We start from the raw sequence: 19,420 nt of genomic DNA, 5'->3' as shown, positions 1-19,420 counted from the left end.
ACCTTATACATTTTTTTCAAATTCTTGTTTACAGCATTATTTTAATAGGCTGTATATTAACTTATTAAGAGAAAACCAATAGTTTTTTGGTAAACATTTGAGCACCGTTGGCATGATCATAAAACCCCCAAAAAATTTGACTCTGAGATTGGTAGTCAAATCAGGCTCCTCCTATCAAAGCATTGAATCTTTGACTATTCGGGGTCACCCCTAGATGGGGACACTGAATATCCAGCGATATTGGTTACTTGATTGCACAGATACTATTTAAACTGAACTGAGCTGGATGATGACATCACTGAATTCAATGATCAACTGCCTTTAACTGAAAATTGGCACAATCTGTATTGTTAAAAGCGCTATATAAATAAAGGTGACTTGACTTGACTTCTGTAATTTGATGCGTTATTCAGTGGATAACTTTGACTGATACTTTCACTTCTGCCCATGTTTCAAAGGGTAATTGTCCTTCCCTTACACACTCCTGTTCCTCTCACATATTTTCGCTGTGTCTAATACACACTTGCCTAGCCTGTCAGACTTACCTGACTGCTTTTGGGAGCCGTGGCCAATCCCTGTGTGTTGAAGGAAAACATGTTAAACTGGACAGGCTTGCACACAAGACATCATGCACACAGATACCTGCGCTGTCAAGATAAAGAGATCCACTGCACACAAGTACAAGAAGATTCAACACAACATCAGAAACACATCAGAGGTAAGATAGCTCTATAGCTGTGTGAATCTTCTGTGAATATTCTCACTGTTCTGCTGGGGATCTGTCCATAAAGCCTGCTTTGCTTCCAGTATAGCACAAAATGAAGTTTCTGCTTTTTGTAGGCTGGTGCTGCTTACTAGAGTTTATAACCATGATATCAGAAATCATTATCACAGTTCTCAATTAAATCCATTTCATTGTTAGATGATTCGTTCATTAAACAACTAATATGACATCTAACGTTTTTTAACATATACAGTTGGACTGTCTGTTAGTGTTCTTCAGTCACAATGTTGGTTTGGAGTCTATACAGTTCTTTAGATCCATCAACTACCAGCACTATACTCCTAAACGAGACACTGAATGGACTTATAATACAAGTGTCTATAACTAAATAAGTAAGAAGTAGATGCAGTTTATGTGCTATATGTTGGAACAGTATTTAGAACCTCAGTAAAGGGACTCAACCAGATGTTGTTAAACCTGATTTTCAGCATTTTACAAAATGTTTGTGCGCATGACCTTTGTTATGAGATGTGTCTGCACATCTAATGCAGAGTGACTGTGCATTCATGACTAGGCACCTCCCTTTGAAAAAACCTGCTTTATGCTGGTTAATGTTGGTTTAGTGCTAGTGTTTAGTGTGATATCTCTGCCTGCAATGCTCATGCTATTCTAAACTACTAGTCACCGGAAATACTTCAGCAGCCCTATTAGTTTTCCAAACCACCATGTGACAGCAGTTCCTGGCAGCCCATAACCTGACCTAAACTGACCAGCGATCTGCGCATCAGAAGAAAGTTTTTAAATGTTTAGGTTTGTGTAGTAATTGTTACTGCAGATGACTGTAATGTTTAACATCAGTTTACACACAAAACAATATATAGAAACAGTTAAAATGCATTTGCCTACTGTGCACTGCTTACTGACAGAGGTAACCGAGCGCAAAATACATTTCAGTATGTGTGTAGTTCTGCGGGAAATTTTAAACATGACCATTTATATGGGATTATTAGAAATTGAGTTAAATACCACTCATCATCTTTAGAGTGACCACACATAAAAAGAAAACACGTTTTCAAGCCCATACGCAACCGTCAGTGTTGTTTCTCTGATTAAAGTGAGATGCAGTCACCATGCAGTTTATCTACATTACAAAAAGCTGAAAAATTACACATTCTAAATAAGAACCATATGCATACTTAGGACGTTTGCGCTGTAGGACTGTAAAAATAGAGAAAAAAGGGCGATGTTGACTTATTGAAATCAGATCTCCTATTAAGATGTTTTAAGAACATACATCCTGACATGCAATCACCTGAAAAACTAAGGTGAAGTACAATGTATTTAGCGTGTAAGGTAAATATGATGACATCTGACTTGATTTGATTCTCTCAAGCAAAGTTTGTAGCAAGAGGTTTCTGCCAGTGCCTGTTCTCTTTATTGTAAATCAAATGAGCCAGATTACTGTGTCTCTTACCTTGGTGGCCTTGTCCCATTCTTTAGCTAGTTATGCTGATTGGATTAGGACTGGTGAAATGGGGCAGGTTGCTATACCTGAATACTTTATTTGCATACTTTGTTTAAGGTCGTTTCCCAGGTGCTTTGTCTCTGTTCCTAAGCACTGCCCCCTAAATGTGTATAAACTACAAAGTGTCACTGCCTTAGTCAGACTTTTGATGACTGCAGCGCCGCGTTCTCAATAAAGAGCTCTGCTGAAGATACCCAAGAGTCTCCTAGTTTTAGCTTCTGAGATTCCAACAGGGGGAAGAAATATCATTTCAGATTACATCTTGCTTTTAGGTTTTTACTTCCAGAATTTTAATTTCAATGTAATGTCATTCAATAATAACTCAAGCCGGTCGACAACAACTAGCCTACCCCAGAGTCAGGGGTGGATCATTTTTCAGTCTGTGGATATTGGATGTTTTCTAGGCTGTCACAGAAGCGCAGCATGGCCCAGCTGGATGCGTTCTCTGAGCAGGAGCTGACCTGCTCCATCTGTCTGGATATCTTCAGTGAGCCCGTCTCCACGCCATGCGGACACAACTTCTGCCAGGGCTGCATCGGGGGCTACTGGGCCTCTAGCTCAGTCTGCACCTGCCCACTGTGCAAACGGGTGTTTGAGGAGCGTCCTGAGCTCAGCATAAACCGGGTGTTTGCTCATATCGCCCAGAAATATAAAGAGGTGCAGTACGGCGAGCCTCCTCAGCCGAAGCCAAGGCAAAAAGCAGTTATTTCCGGAGCTTCTCTGGCTGACGCAGAGCAGATTTTATGTGATGTCTGCAGCGGCAAGAAAAAGAAAGCTGTGCGTTCCTGTCTTACGTGCACTGCGTCGTACTGCGAGCTTCACGTGGTGCCACATCAGCAGACGTCGTTCTACGCCTCCCATCGACTGCTGGATCCTCAGGAGGCCCTGCGAGGCCGAACCTGCCAGGAGCACCACCGGCTGCTGGAGGTCTACTGTCGTACAGATCAGAAGTGTATTTGTGCCATCTGCGTGCTGGAGGAACACCGCACACACACCACAGTCTCAGTGCAGACAGAACGCACTAGCAAACAGGTAATGTGGAAATATGTGTTTTCACTGCAGCTCCAAACTACAACGGCAAGAAGGGATAGATCATTCAAAAATGATCATTCTGTCTGTCATTTTTTACTCACCCTCAAGTTGTTCCAAACCTGTATGAGTTTCTTTCTTTTGTTGAACAGAATAATATTTAAAGGGTTAGTTCACCCAAAAATGAAAATTCTGTCATTAATTACTCACCCTCGTTTTTTTTTAAACAGTGATGCGCGGGTTGATCCAAAATGAGCGGGTGTCTGCGGTCACCCGCGGTTACGAATCATCCAAAAATATTTTTAATGATATTCGGGTCGCGGTCGGTCGGGTCGTTTGAAAATAAAGATACCAATTAAACCTTTGTAATTTATATAGTACTAGACACAATTTTGAAATACATAGGTCTACACTTTATTGGCTGAATAACTGGCACGAAGATGACGCATGAGCTCAGTCTAGTGATGGGAAGTTCGGTTCTTTTCCACGAACCGAAATTCTGTTAAATATATAAAGTCACTAATCATAACTTTAGTCAGTTAAAAACCTCATAATCATTAAAAGTTTACAATTAAGTTTTGCAACAATGCACCCAAATACAGTAACAGCAATAATGTGCATACGAGGATTTAAGTCTTGAAGATATAAAGTAAATAAATTAGGTGTCATCAGCGCAGAAACCATGAACCACTTACTATACATAATATAATTGTTTTTTCAAAATTATCGCTAGGGACAATTTGGCAGTTGCTGGACATTGGTAGGGATACACGTCCCTGGCGACACCCCCACCCCCCCACCCCTAATTCCACGCCCCTGCGCTACGATGAGCATTTACTACTTTAAAAAAATGCGGGTCAGAAAGCGGGTCGGGTACAATATTTTCTTTTTCTTTTTTGCGGTCTGACTTGCGGGGCAGGTTAGTTGAAAACGTTGGTCGGGTGCGGGTTGTTTATACATTGACCCGCGCATCACTGGTTTCAAACCCGTAAGACCTTCGTTCATCTTCGGAACACAAATTAAGATATTTTTGATGGAATCTGAGAGCTGTCTGACCCTCCACAGACACCAACATGCCGGATCTGTTTCCTGTTGTACAATGGTTCTGAATGGAAACAGTGTATCGGCGTGACGCAGCTGACACAGAACAGCATACGTCCCGTGGATATTCTCCAAAATGGCACCCGAGTGATGCAGAGGAGACAAATTGTTGAATCATTTTTTTTTTTTTGCACACAAAAAGTATTCTCGTAGCTTGGTATAATTGCAGATGAACCACTGATGTCACATGGACTATTTTACTTGATCTCCTTGCTGTGTTTCTGGACTTGGGAACATTTCAGTTGTGTTGCTGTCTATGAGAGGGTCAGACAGCTCTCGGATTTCATCAAAAATATCTTAATTTATGTTATGAAGATGAATGAAGGTCTTACGGGTTTGAAACGACACGAGGGTGAGTAATTAATGACAAAATTTTGTGTGAAGTAACCCTTTAATGTTCTATTTACATATAAAAATACTTGAATAAATATATAAAATAATACCATGGAAGTTTATGGCTACTGGTTCCAAACATTTTTTAAATATTATAAAATATATGTGGACCCATCAAAATAAAGTGTTAGAAGATATTAAGCAGACAGTCTGCTAATACTCTAATAACTGCTAGTTGACATGTAGTTACTTACTGTTAGAAGAACATCTAAAGTGGACTATCAAAATAAAGTGTTACCTGAATCTCATACAGCTTTGGAATGCCATGAGCTTGAATAAATAATGAACAGAATTTTCATTTTTGCTGAACTATTACTATTGTTAGGAGCAGAGCATTAAAGATGCTAAAAGATGCTTTTTCTTAGTGTTCTTTTTATCATTGTATTTGATGTTGCTGTGCTTAGTGGGGCTTGCTGTAGCAAAGAATCACTGTTATTATCTCATATTCTTCTTCTGGACCAAACTTTGGCACCTTACTCATCCCATACCACTGAGTTATGATTTTGTTTAATCAATCAAGTGTACAGCATTTGGGGAGAGAAATGGGTGAAACAATATCATAGACATGGACAAGGGACTGGTGAAATCATAGTAACCAATCACGCAGACCTACACTGAGAAGAAAAAAAAAAAACGTCAGAGGGATATGTATGGATCAGAACATTGTAAAGACATAAATGGGCTCTTTTGACTGCCATGTAATATTTCAGAAGCACCCAACCATAAAGAGAGACTGATGTTTAGTCCTTCTCAAAAGATTGTGAGAAGAGAGATTTTAGACCTAAGAGACTTTATTTTTTCTCTCACCTCATAGAGGCTCCTGGGAAAAACAGAACTGGACCTTCAGACATGTATTGACAAAAGAAATGCCCAGCTGACTGAGCTGAAGAGCAAACTACACGCCTTGCAGGTATTTTAAAACTCAAGTCAAGCTTTACTGTCATTGCAAAGTTTGCAGCATACAGATGAATGGAACATATATATACTTGTATAATCTTTTGAGATTTGAGGTCTTTTGAGTTTAAAAGCTATGGATAGCTTTTAGAAATTTACTGTTAAAACAGTAAAAGGGACTCTTTTTTTGACAGTGATGTTTAATCACATATCTCCACATATTTCAAAAACTTTGCTCAAATCATCCATACATTACACATCTGCACCAGAAATATTTTGAACTGTCCCTTTGAATGGTGCTGCAGTCCAGGCTTGTCATGTACGATGTGTTTGACAGAGCTACGCTCAGGCTGAGCTGTCCGAGGTGGAGCAGGTCCTGTCTGACATCACACACTCGGTAGATCGCATCCGCAGCGAGCTGGTAGGCGGGATAGAGGAGAAGAGAGAGGCTGTGATTGGACGAGGACAAAGCATCGTCACCCAGCTTGAGACAAAGTTAGCACAGCTGCAAGAGAGCAGAGGCCGACTAGAGGCACAGGCTATTTCAGATGACCATATCGGCTTCCTTCAGGTACAAAGATGCAGTCTTATAACAAACACCCCAGATTCTCTGTGTGTTTTTATCTCTTCTGTTATTATGTTTTTTTAACCACATCCCATTCTCACTCAAGGCACCGAACACTGAATTGTGGTCAAGTGCTTTGCCTGTCACTATTAAGACACTATACATGCACCAACAAACTCTATTACAAATGCTTGTTTTATGCTTCTCTTATCATTATAATTGAACCGCTGAAAATGTTCATGCTTGGTTAACACAGTCACATCTCATTCAAAAGATATTAAGTTAAAGATCCCGAGAAGTCACGAGACACATGAATGTCAATGGCAATTTGCAGTCAAAGCTGACATAATGCTTCTTTAGTTATAATTCCTGAATGTGAGGAGGGCTGAGCATTGCAGTGGATGTAGACAGGATCATTTTTGGCTCTTTTCCTCAAACGCAGTGACGGTCCTAGTTCTTCTATATAACAATGCCAAGGGGTACCTTTAGGGTCTTAAAGGGATACTCCACCCCAAAATGAAAATTCTGTCATTAATCATTAACCCCCATGTCGTTCCAAACCCGTAACAGCTTTGTTCATCTTCAGAACCCAAATTAAGATATTTTGGATGAAAACCAGGAGGCTTGTGACTCTCCCATAGACTGCCAAGTAACTTACACTATCAAGGTCCAGAAAAGTATGAAAAGCATCTTCAGAATAGTCCATCTGCCATCAGTGATTCAACCGTAACGTTATGAAACGACGAGAATACTTTTTGTTTACGGTGATGTGGAGAGAGACAGAGGAATTGTTGAATAAAGTCGTTATTTTTGTTTTATTCTCGTACAAAAGTATTCTTGTCACTTCATAACGTTACGGTTGAATCACTGATGGCAGATGGAGTATTCTGACGATGCTTTTCATACTTTCCTGGACCTTGACGGTGTAAGTTATTTGGCAGTCTATGGGAGAGTCACAAGCCTCACGGTTTTCATCCAAAATATCTTAAATTGTGTTCCGAAGACGAACAGAGCTTTTACGGGTTTGGAACAACATGGGGGTAAGTGAATAATGACAAAATTTTCATTTTGTGGTAGAGTATCCCTTTAATAGTGTCTGTGCAGTCAGGATCACTGGGGAAAGGCATATTTGTGCGGTCCCCGGGGCCAGCTGTGTGAGGATTCCTGGGAAGCAGACAGATCTATCTGTGCTTTGGTGAATTGTGTCCAGGGTCCAAGACCAGGGTCAACACAAAGTCTGTACAAGCACTGAAAAAAAAAAAAAAAAAGCTTCGCTTCTTTACCTATTGTGTAATGATTTAGCTGATGACATTTTTGGTTTCTTGGAAAAGCAAGAATCTAGCCTGAAACATGTCGGCAATGAATATCCACTGGAGGCAAATTGCAGTTTAACCCAAATGCAGATTATTAATACACATCAAAACAAAGAAAAAGAATAATGACTTGACTATAGTACACTAGACTAGATCTGAAAAATACTCAACAAGAGACAAGAAAAACTTAAGTCCAGTCAAAATTTATTTCTATAGCATATAGTTGCACCAAAGTGCTGTACAACAGTATATATAAAAACTAGATAAAGCCTTGTACACAAAGCTATTTTAAAATCAATTCTAAACTTTATAGGAAGCCAATGTAAAGACGCTAAAATTGGAGTAATGTGATCCCTCTTTTTTGTTCCAATAAGAAGACTTGCTGTGGTGTTTTGGACAATTTGCAGATGAGAAATCGCTGTTTGAGGCAGGCCACAGTAAAGGGAATTACAGTAATCCAAGCGTGATATTATAAAAGCATGGATTACAGTCTCCAGATCTTTGTGGGGCAAAAACTGTTTCAGTTTAGCAGTTGATCTCAGATGGAAGAAGCTGCCCTTTACCACTGTGCTAATTTGTTTCTCAAAGTTGAGTAACGAATCAAATGTAACCCCAAGATTTCTTACATAGGTTTGAACATGGCAGAGAGAGAGCCTAAATTAAAAACAGATGAAGTCCTAGAGTGCCCTAAAATCAGAATTTCATTTTTGCTTTCGTTTAATTGCAAATTATTATTAGCCACACAAAATCAGAAACACATCACAAGCCCACGGACCGTTGGCTAAACGCCTGATGCATATGGGACACAAAAGTGGAAACACTTCAGGAGTTTCGAAGTCATCATCGGATTGGTTGAATTTTACAGGATATTTAAAGTTCATGGCATAGAATCTTTAAAATATGTCAGAGAGTTTTACAGACTGGTCTGTTATTGTGGCGACATTTCCATACCTCGAAACGTGACAATGAATGAAACAAACTGTGATTGGTTGTTTGATATGTCGGTCAAACGGCCTTATGGGCGGGCCTTGGCCAATGAAAGCTGCCATAGATTCCAGACCTTCAGTCTGAAGGTCTGGCTACTCTAGATTATTAGCCATCCAACATTTTATCTCCTCAAAACAGTTGTAGAGCACATCCAAAAATTCACTGCTGTCAGTTTTTGCTGGAAAATAGAACTGTGTGTCATCAGTATAGCAGTGGTATGACATCTTATATTTCTTAAAAATGGCACCCAAGGGAAGCATGTAAAGTGAAAAAAAGAAGAGGGCCTAGAATGGTCCCTTGGGGCACACCACATGACAAAAGAGCCGACGGAGAAGAAAACTTCCCAATGCTCACTGAGAAGGTTTTGTCTTTAATATAAGAGGCCAACCACTAAAGAGTGACACCTTGAATAACCACCAACTTTTCCAACCGATGTAACAGAATTCTAAGATCAATTGTATTGAATGGCACACTTAAATCAAACAAAACAAGCACCGCATATGAACCAGTATCGAGAACTTGCAAAAGGTCTTTGCTTCCCTTCAACAGTGCAGTTTCTGTGCTGTGCAGTGTTCTAAAACCTGACTGAAAAGTATCTAAAACATTGGTCATACTGATAAAGGAATTCAACTGACGATAAACAACTCACTCTAATAGCTTTGAGATAAAAGGCAGCTTAGAAATAGGTCTGAAGTAACTGAGGACAGATGGATCAAGATGAGGTTTATTAAGCAGAGGGTGAACCACAGCATGTCTGAAACTAGCTACGAACTATTAATGATGGCTGCTACGACCAGACTCAGGGTTGCAAACACTTCCTTAAAAAGACGAGCTGAGATGACATCAGATTCACAGCTGGAGGATTTAGTCTTAAAAAGAATATCAGCTAGCTGTACAGAGGAAATTGGATGAAAACAAGTTAATAAATCTGTTGGTGAACAGCTCAATTGGGGATCATATGTTGATGGCTTAATAGAAGCATTAATTTTCATTACTTTATCATCAAAAAAATTAAAAAAGTTCTCACAGGTTTCCCGAGATGGATCAAATGAAAGGGCAGGTAGCATTAAATCAATTGTCTTAACCCCTTAACTGTCACCGTCCCACCTGTGGGACGCTTGGCACTCTTTTTTTTTTGTTCTTTTTCTCTAGAAAGTCTTTTAGTAATCATCATAAATTATATACCATTTGAAAGCTTAGAAGCCCAAGATTCATCCTGTGAAACCCATTTTGAAATCGGACATTGCGTTACCATGGAAATGTTACTTTAAAATCTTATGGCGGTCTCCTCCCCCTTAGTGGGCAGTGTCAAGTGTCATATTACAAAAAGCATTACGGTCTTTTAGAATCAAAACTTTTTATAATCTTGGCAACAAACATATTGGAAAGGTCTGAGTCTCAGGATTCCATATTTGGTGGTTATTTTGAGTATTGAAGTAAAATTGACAGAGAAATCTAGGGAAAAATTCATTAAACAAAATTCAAAGTAGTTTTGATGGCTCCCAGTGGCTGTTTGTGGTATGACGCCCTAAATAAAATCTTACAGAAACCTCAATTTTTTTCATATCAACTTCAAATTTGGAACATAACTTATTTAGACACAAGGCTTTAAATTTATACCAATTTTAGAGTAAAACCTGTTATGTAAAATATTTATAATAAATAAAATTAAATAAAATTAATATAGCGCATTTTATTTACAGTAGATTTAAACTTCTATAACTTTTTGATACTTTAATTTTTAGAAAAAAATCCACTTTTGTCAAAATCTGCTAATTTTCTTCTTTAAAAAGAGACCAACCTTATGTCTATATTCCAAAGTGTTCATAAAATACAACAATTTAAGTTTGGATAGTGCACTTTAATGCCTATTTTAAAAAATGGGGGGTGACAGTTAAGGGTTAAACAACATCCTCGGTCGGTTCGCATTTTCAGTAATGAGTTTGGATAGGAATTCTGACTTTTGGTAGCTAGTTAAGCATGAAATCAGACACTCATATGAGACTTGGAGTTGTCTTGCAGTGTCTCTTTTCCATTTTCGTTCTGCCTTACAACACTCTTGTCTTAGAGTGTGGGTGTTATCATTAGGTAGAAAGGAGAAATTAGTAATAATTTAAGACAGGACACTGGACATGTCTGAAACCACAGGGCTTCACAAGTTATAAAATTATCACACTACACTAAAGCACTTTTTATTTTACTTGACTATTTTTTTAAGAGTTTGTGGTGCAACTACTCTCAGAATAATTATTTAGGGCAAAAAAGCAGGAGAGAGGCAAAGGGGACCTTCAAAGATCTTTATCTGGCCCTGGCAGAGACAGGTTATAACTGTGTTGTCTGAGTGACAGAAGCTAGATTTGTGTGTAGAAAGTCCTGCAGAAACCACAGATCGTGGATGAGGGCCAGAATGAGCCTGAAGGACAAAGGCTGATGAAGCAGATACTCGCTCAGTCTCAGTACTACACGTTTGTTTGTTTTTTTCAGTATACCTCAGCATAGGGGTACATACAGTGTTTTATCTTCATCATGTTGTACTCCACCAGATTCTTTTGAATATGATGATCTTTTTTGATGGCAGAGTTTTGAGGAAGCCAGCAGTCCCTTGCAGGACTCAGATATGGATATTCATGAGGTGGATGAGCTGACCCTACGATTCTCACTTGGGGACGTCAAAGCAGCTTTAGGAGAGATCCGGGAAAGACTGGATGACATACGCTGTGGGGAAGTGCATTACCGACACTCCGGTGAGACACTGCCGTGTGAGAAATGCAATGACACTGCATTACTAGCATTTCACAGCATATAGTGCCAAGGAACAGAGTGACAAACACGTTATAATACTGTTCCATCATTAATCAATAACTACACAGGAACAAATGAGTAACACAATATTAACACCAGTCTAGTAACTATGATTAACTAACAAGAAACTCTGATTAACAGACTAGTAAGTAACAGCTTTATGATTTAGGTAAGGCAAGGCAAGGCAAGGTTTGAGGTCTTTTAGTTTGCATTTGGTTTATTTCCTGTTTCCTTGGGCCATTTTGTAGTTTTTCAGCCCATAATTTTTCCCAATTGTTCCTAGTTTCTTCCCCTAGCCTTGTATATAAACCCTTGTGTCTGGTCAGTTGTTGTCAGTCAGATTTGTCCCATTTTTGTTTCTTTGAAGTGACCTGTTTCTGTCCCTATTCTGCTCTTTTCAGTCAATAAAACTTTGTGCAAATGTGCCATGACCCTTTGCCTGCCTGCCCGCCCTGTTGTTACTCTGGATTATACTCCTGTGGGGGTGTTTGAGAAGTATTTTGCATTCTCACATTATTTCTATAATTTTTTAGTAATTCTCTGGGAGGCATGAAAGAATAGTAGTTATTGATTAGCTTATAGTGAACTACTGCATTACTATTGCTTACCACAGAGTTTTCTGTGGATAATAGTATTTACCAGAGGGCCCTGTGTAGTTATTCATTAATGATGGAAGAGTATACCACAGAATACACATGTGACAGGAAGTCTCTTATGAAGAGAAGCTTATAAGAGCATGTGTGTGATTTCTGTGACAGTGTCATCATTAGCAGAGAGTGAGAGTATGATGAGCGTTCGATCGATGAAGAGGAATGAGTGGTCACTGAAAGGTAAAGAAAAACACTCAGACTCTTAGGAAATACATCTGCAGTATCTCTAGAAGAAACATTAATGATCTTCCTCTAAAATTTTTCATTTTGTGTTTTACAGATCTACGAAAATTAAAAATAGGTATGTATGTGTTTTAAGGTTATGTATGTACATTTTTTTTCAGTGTCTTTCTTGTAAAATTATTTTTTCATTATATTACTTGATGACAAAGAAATGCGTCATGTCTGAAAAAAATGTGTAACGTTAGACACATCATGCATTCATCTGTCACAGCTTTACTTTATTAGACAGTACAAGCATAGTACAAATGCATACTTTATAGTGCATAATTTGGGACACAACACAGGGTTATGTCTTGTCAAGTCAAGACACCTATATTTCTATAGCCCTTTAATACAGATTGTGTCAAAGCAGCTTTACAGTGTCAAACAGGAAAAAGGTGTGTTGATAATGCAAGAGGACAATAGAAAACAGTCAGTTTTTCATTTAAAGTGAGTTCATCATTGATTTAGTGATGTCATTGTCCAGGGATGTGTTTCCCTAAACCATTGTTAGCTAACTATAGTCGTTAGTTCCACTGAACTCTATCGGTAATGATGGAACTTGCGACCATAGTTGCTTTTTGGAAACGCACCCCAGCTCAGTTCAGTTTAAATAGTACTTTTGCAATCAAGTCGACGATATCGCTGTAAATGAGGCGACAGCAGCAAGGAACCAAAACTCCATCGGTGACAGAATGTAGAAACCAGGCTCAGTCGGGGGGCCAGTTCTCCTCTGACCAGACGAAACCAGCAGTTTAGTTCCAGGCTGCAGCAAAGTCAGATTGTGGGCTGGCATCGCTCAGAACATCCATCTGCTTGAAGACTGGATGCATCACATGGTGGATGAGTCAAAGCTGGACACAGGGTGCAGAGGATTCGTCTGGTTCTCGAGGTCTAACTGAGCAGCTGACAGAACTGTATATCACAGAACTGTGCTAATGAGCAATGGCGAGCACTAGCCATTAAGGGTAGTGACAGAGCTCAAAGCTGCTGTGGACCCTCAGGCACTGGACTACCTTGGACATGCTAGCTATGGGAGGAGAACAGATAGATGACCAACCCTAGCTCACCACTAAAATAAGTGAAGAAACCTAGTGAGCATGCAGAGTGACAGCTTTTTATTGGTTATGAGTGCTCTTTGTGAGCTTTCTAGGCAAACCATTTAAAATGTAGAACTTTGTTTTTCGGCCACACACATGTTGCAAAGTTTCAGGAATGACATCTGCATATTTATGCCAGATCCTCCTTTGAAGTAGGAGTGTTTGACATAGTGATAACCATAGCAATAGACGGGACAATATTTGAAAACGTGCATTAAGACTAGAGCACCCTCACTAATTTCATACTTTAAAACAAACAACCTGGTTGATATGCTTTTATTGTATAACTATATACATAAACAACAAAATACAAAAGCACTTAACAATAAGTAGCCTATTAATAAAATAAATAACTAGAGAAGGCTGACTATAATCAGCTTGCTTCCATTTAGTGAGATAAGCCTACTCTTCAGTCTCTCGCAAGACATCCGGTGGGGGGTCCAACGGGAAGGGCTTTGCTTGGAGAAAGCAAATGAAGCAAACGAAGAGTAGAAGAGATGAAGGGTTTCTGAAGCACACTGCTACAGCAAGCTCTAGCCAAGTGTTTGAATGTTAAGCAGTGAGCTCATTGTCTGCTGATACAAAAGAAACCAGTCAGCTGTGCCATAATGGTGTGATTATATCAGACTGAGTTGAACCTATCGGTCTGCGCCATCTAGAGTTTCATGACAGAACTTTGTACTTACTTTTTTTTGACAAATTATGTTTTATTATTAATAATAATAATAATAATAATAATAATTATAATAAGCTTTATTTTATATAGCGCCTTTAAAAGTAGCATCGCAAAGCGCTTTACATAAAAAATATGAAATTAAAAGATAGACATAACAGTGGAGGCAGTAAAAAACTAACCAAACAATAGTAATTACGAATCACATAAAAGCTACTCTAAAAAGTAAGTTTTGATGGACGATTTAAAAACACTAAGGGATTTTGCTTTCCTTATCTCAGAGGGCAGGGAATTCCACAACTTAGGAGCCAAAGAAGAGAAAGCCGATCACCCATAGTTTTTAGCCGTGTTGTTTGGACAGTTAAAAGACCAGCTTCAGAAGAGCGTAGAGCACGTGTAGGAGTGTACAGGGTTAAAAGCTCACACAAATATTGAGGGGCCAAATTATTCAAGGCCTTATAAGTGAGCATGAGAATTTTAAAATCAATACGAAAACTAACAGGAAGCCAGTGCAATTTTTCCAGGATAGGTGTGATATCCTGATTCTGATGTGCTCCCTTGCACTGGTCCTAGTCAGAATTCTAGCAGCTGAATTTTGCACCAACTGTAATTTACTTAAGGTAACTTTAGAAACTCCAGCCAGCAAAGCATTACAATAATCATGTCATGAATAGCAAAGTTAGGGAGAGAAATACCAGAAAATGCAGAAATATTTAAGGAGGAGGCAGCAGAAGTATGAGAGCAGCAGCTTGTTGATTGAGTGAAACAGTTGTTTAGGGTTTCTCTGATTGCTGACAATTATCTGAGAAAAATAAACAGATCTAGCTGACACAATCTCAGCCTTATATTCAAGTAAGCTGTCTTTCCAGGCCTGGTGATGAACAGTTAAACCTGATGTGCACCATCTATGCTCCATTTTACAACACAAAGCCTTCACAGCACGCAGATCATCATTGTACCAAGGAGCGGAGCGTGCAAAAGAAACAGATCGTGATTTCAAGGGATCCAGCGTGTCCAGGCCAGACAAGAGAACTGAATTCAGCACAGAAACGTTATCATCCAGATCACCAGATACAGAAGCACAACTTAAAAAATAGTCAAAAAATCTGAAAAATCATTGGGCTCAATAGATCTCCACTTGCGATAATTAATGATGTGAGAAGCGTTAGTGTTCATGACAGGTAATTCCATGTTAAAAAAGACAGCCCGGTGATCAGACAGACCTAAACCAGAGGTTTACAGCTGAGACACAGATGAACCATTGGGAAAGGTCTAAAGTGTGGCCTTTGTCATGCATAGGACAGTCCTAGAGTTGGTTTAATTCAAAGCTCTCCAATATGGACAAAAAATCTTTTGTTATTGTGGAGTCTTTTAATTCCATATGGATGTTGAAATTCCCCAGGAGAAGAATTCTCTCAAATACAGTGATACCCCCACCTCTACCAGAAGAACACGTGAGATCAAATAATCCATAGCCAGCAGGACTCAGTTCATTAAAAAGAAGACCGTCAGATTCTTTGTGCCATGTTTCAGTTAAACAGACAAGGTCCAGCTTTTATTCTAAAATAATGTCAGATAAAATAACAGCTTTGTTGTTGATAGAGCGCACGTTAAACAGTGCTTATTAGCAAGGTTCGGGAGGAGCATGATCAGATTATTAACCAGTTTGGCACAGGTATAACTCATTTAGCTAATTATCCTAACTAGCACAATGCATATATATACACACAGCCAACTCACCACCTCACTCTTAAACTGTTCTCATCCCTACTAGGATTGGGGGAGTTCTCTGGGTTCAGGATATATTCTGAGCTCGGGCCCTCCTTCAAGACAGCATGCCAAATATACTGAGTGTTTGCTAAATCAGATTATATGTAAGGGTGAACTCGTGAACTGACAAAGCAGGACATATTAGGAAGAGTGATTCTATGTGCATTGCTTTCAGTATCTGCTTCATTTTATGATCATTCATGCAATGCTGGTGGATGAAGACTTCTTTGGTAGTCGTGTAACCCCTAGGGTACAGTGTTTATAGTTAGAGACAGAGCCTCTGTTTACTCTGCTGCTGCATTATAGCTTACTTTGATACAGTAGATAAATACATTTTTGTGCAGTAATAGAATAATAATAGGCGTCGTTTTACACTATTCAATTCAATTCAAGTTTATTTGTATAGTGCTTTTTACGATACAAATTGTTGCAAAGCAACTTTACAGAAAAGTATGTTTCTACAATATTTAGTAGTAGCTTATCAGTGATGCGTGTCAGTTTATGTGCATACGGCAGAAATGTTCAGAAAATCAATTAAAGATGTAAGAGAGAGAGCTCAGTTTAATTCACTGTTGATTCAGTTCAATTCAGTAACTCAGTGTTGCAAACGGAAAGTTTTCTCATCACTGTGTTTGTGTGTGTGTGTGTGTGTGTGTGTGTGTGTGTGTGTGTGTGTGTGTGTGTGTGTGTGTGTGTGTTTGTTTGTTTGTTTGTTTTTTGTGTTATTTAGAGGACAGTTCACAGCCCATCCAAGTATTTTATGCACTCTTTACCAAAACACACACACACACACACACACACACACACACAAGACAATATTAGGATGTCTACTATTTTTTCCCTACAGAAGTCTATTTTCAATATTAATATTTCATTATTAAATTGTTTCACCTTCACTCATCAATACTAGCCTATCCAAATAAAGTCCCAGTATTGATGAGTTCATATGTTGATTTTAAAAGACGCAGTAACATCTGATCTATGATTTAGATCAGCCCTTAATACTGAATACTCTCTGTCTCTTTTAGGCCACAAAAAGATTAAAACCTATCTTGGTGAGTGATCTTGACTCCTGTTGCATTTCCTTCATAGCCTCATTTTCTGTAATGTACTGTATATTATGTGTCTACTTTCTATTTTCAGTTCTTCTTGAAAACTCTGAAAGTTCTGTATGATTAGTGAAGCTGGAGAGCTGATGAAATGTGTGTGTGGTTTCAGAGGACGTAACGCTGAATCCGACCACAGCGTACCCGTTCCTCATCCTCTCGGACGACCGCAAGCAGCTGAAGCGCGGCGAGAAGCTGCAGTTCTACAGGAACAACTCACAGCGCTTCGATGTCTGGTCCTGTGTGCTCGCCAAAGACGGCTACGAATCCGGAAGACACTACTGGGAGGTAATGCTTTAGAACAGTCTACATTCGGAGGTCCAAATCTGAATTGTCATCAATGTCAAAGGTCTGGAACAACTGTTTTTAATAAACATGCATAACAAATGAACACACTATAAAGTGCCTTTTGCTTTCAAAATACATTCATAACAAGTGCAAAAGTGGCAAAACAATTAACTTAAGTGTCAGCAATAGAGGTTGACCAATATGGATTTTTCTCATAAAAGAGAGTATGAGTTTATGTTTATTGCAGGGCACAGTAGTAGTAGTAGAAGTAGTAACATAATTCATAGTAATAATAATTGGCTCAAAACTTTCCTGGCTGTAATCTAATAAGCGCTGTATTTTTTCAAAGATACATTCATATACAACACCCGTGCCACGTTTTAATTTTTACTTTCAACCAAGTGTATGCCTTTTGTGGAATCTTTTGTGGTGGTCAGTTTTGATATTGTGATGTGTATGAGAAACACTGGACACTGCTAGAAGTCAAATGGCCATAATCTGACTGATAACCAAAAAATAAAAAACTAATTACTCATATTACACAACAGTGAAGTGTCACCCCATTATCAGTGGATCTCATGACAAACGCAAGAAAACGTTCAAATATCTCGCCTTCGCTTTTATTTCAGACCATCTCCAAACAGACATAAAAAAATTAAACAAATGATTTACAAGTTTAGCATGCGTTTATCAAAGTAGGAAATATAATTAGTGTTCTTGACTTTGAGAAGTGCTGCTAGAGACACTGATGCGCACACAAACTCATTTGTCACGCATTTCTTTTTACGCAAACCTGAAGGAGTAATGTTTTCAGCACTGAAGTTGTAAATGCCACACTTTCAGGTCAGTGTTGGTGAGAATAAGGACTGGAAGCTGGGAGTGGTGCGAGAGTCGTCCCCGAGGAAGGGTCTGTTTGACATGACCCCTGCTATCGGCTACTACGCGCTGTGGTGGAGCGGCAGCCATTTACGCACACTGACCGCGCCGCCCCTCGCCAAGATCAAAGTCACGGGTCACCTGCGGCGCGTAGGCATCTATCTGGACTGTGAGGAGGGTCAGCTGGTCTTCTTCAATGCCAAGACAGGATCTGAGGTGTATACGTTCACAATGGCCTTCTCAGAGAAACTGTTCCCACTGTTCGGCACGGGCGATAAAGACGTGCCGCTGATGCTGATGTCTTCGTTTGTCAGTGTCCCAGAATGAGAATGTGCGAAGAGCAAAGGCTGCTCATCTTGGCAGAGAATGAGTTCAGAGAGCTGGTTTACCTGCTCAGGGTTTAAGAATGCACAGACTCTGAAGTGAAATGACACACTCGCCACAGCTCACATCAGCTCATTTGTCACAGATGTTATGCCAGATTGTTCAAAAGTTTGGAATCGCTTTTATTATGTTTTGAATGATGGCATCAGTGAAATAACGCATGTGTTGGGTTACCTTGACAAAAACAAAACAATAAACCATAATGTGTTTCATTCATATGTCAGTAATACCTACAACTATTCCATTTGAAATATTTTAAATAATCATATCATTATCTTATTTAAATGCATCAATCACCATGTCAACTGTATTACATCCCAACGATTAATTCTAAAAAAAGATGCATTGGGAATGTCATTTAACCTTCATTTGTTTACAGAATTATGGCACAATGTTCACTAAACTGAAAAGTATAATGTGACTTTTTTTAAACTAAACAATTTAAAGGTGCAGTAGGAGATCTTGGAAAACTTTAGCCTGATAGCACTTAAAAAAAGGCCCACCCTTCCTGCAATCACTGTCCAAAGCCACGCCCCCTGAACACATATACGCTCACAGACCAGAATACCAGAGACAACATTACTGCAATAGGCTACATCAGCGCTTCCCAATTCCAGCCCATGTTCCGAAGTGAAGTCAACCCCTGCTCAGGGAGTAGGGAGCCATGAACACTGTGTAGGGATCATATCGATGTGAAGAGCCTTTCAACCAGCATAATACAAAATGTTTCTGAAGACAATCACCTATTGCACCTTTAATATTAGATTTTCATTGAAAAAAAAAAATAGGCTACTGTTTCCTTACTCTAAAATTAATTAAAATACTGTTGCAATATTTTTTATATATATATATATATATAAGTATTGTATTTTTATTGTTATGTTCATTTTTTTTTCATTTAATACATTGTGTGTCGAGAGATTGGCATTATTTAATAGTGGAGTGGTTACCGAATGCATTTGCTTGACGGAGTAAATACAGATCTTTGTGTGAATGAGTGAAAGTGATTTGGAGAGAG

At 39.0% G+C, this 19,420-nt stretch overlaps 1 protein-coding gene across 1 annotated transcript; it reads left to right on the top strand.

The window, feature by feature from the left end:
- The first annotated feature begins 420 nt into the window (after positions 1 to 420).
- LOC109112328 (E3 ubiquitin-protein ligase TRIM39-like) lies at positions 421 to 19,373 on the top strand. The gene is made up of 10 exons (XM_042745308.1): positions 421 to 718; positions 2,654 to 3,281; positions 5,587 to 5,682; positions 6,004 to 6,237; positions 11,110 to 11,275; positions 12,092 to 12,163; positions 12,264 to 12,284; positions 16,777 to 16,803; positions 16,967 to 17,142; positions 17,986 to 19,373. Exons 2-10 carry the CDS (start codon positions 2,673 to 2,675, stop codon positions 18,343 to 18,345), a joined length of 1,761 nt encoding a protein of 586 aa, XP_042601242.1. The 5' UTR covers positions 421 to 718; positions 2,654 to 2,672; the 3' UTR covers positions 18,346 to 19,373.
- The last annotated feature ends 47 nt before the right edge of the window (positions 19,374 to 19,420 follow it).

Source organism: Cyprinus carpio, chromosome B19 (assembly GCF_018340385.1).
Source record: "Cyprinus carpio isolate SPL01 chromosome B19, ASM1834038v1, whole genome shotgun sequence".
Lineage (NCBI taxonomy): Eukaryota > Metazoa > Chordata > Actinopteri > Cypriniformes > Cyprinidae > Cyprinus > Cyprinus carpio.
Note: the sequence above shows the minus strand (reverse complement) of the source record. Positions and strands in the feature narration are given on the sequence as shown.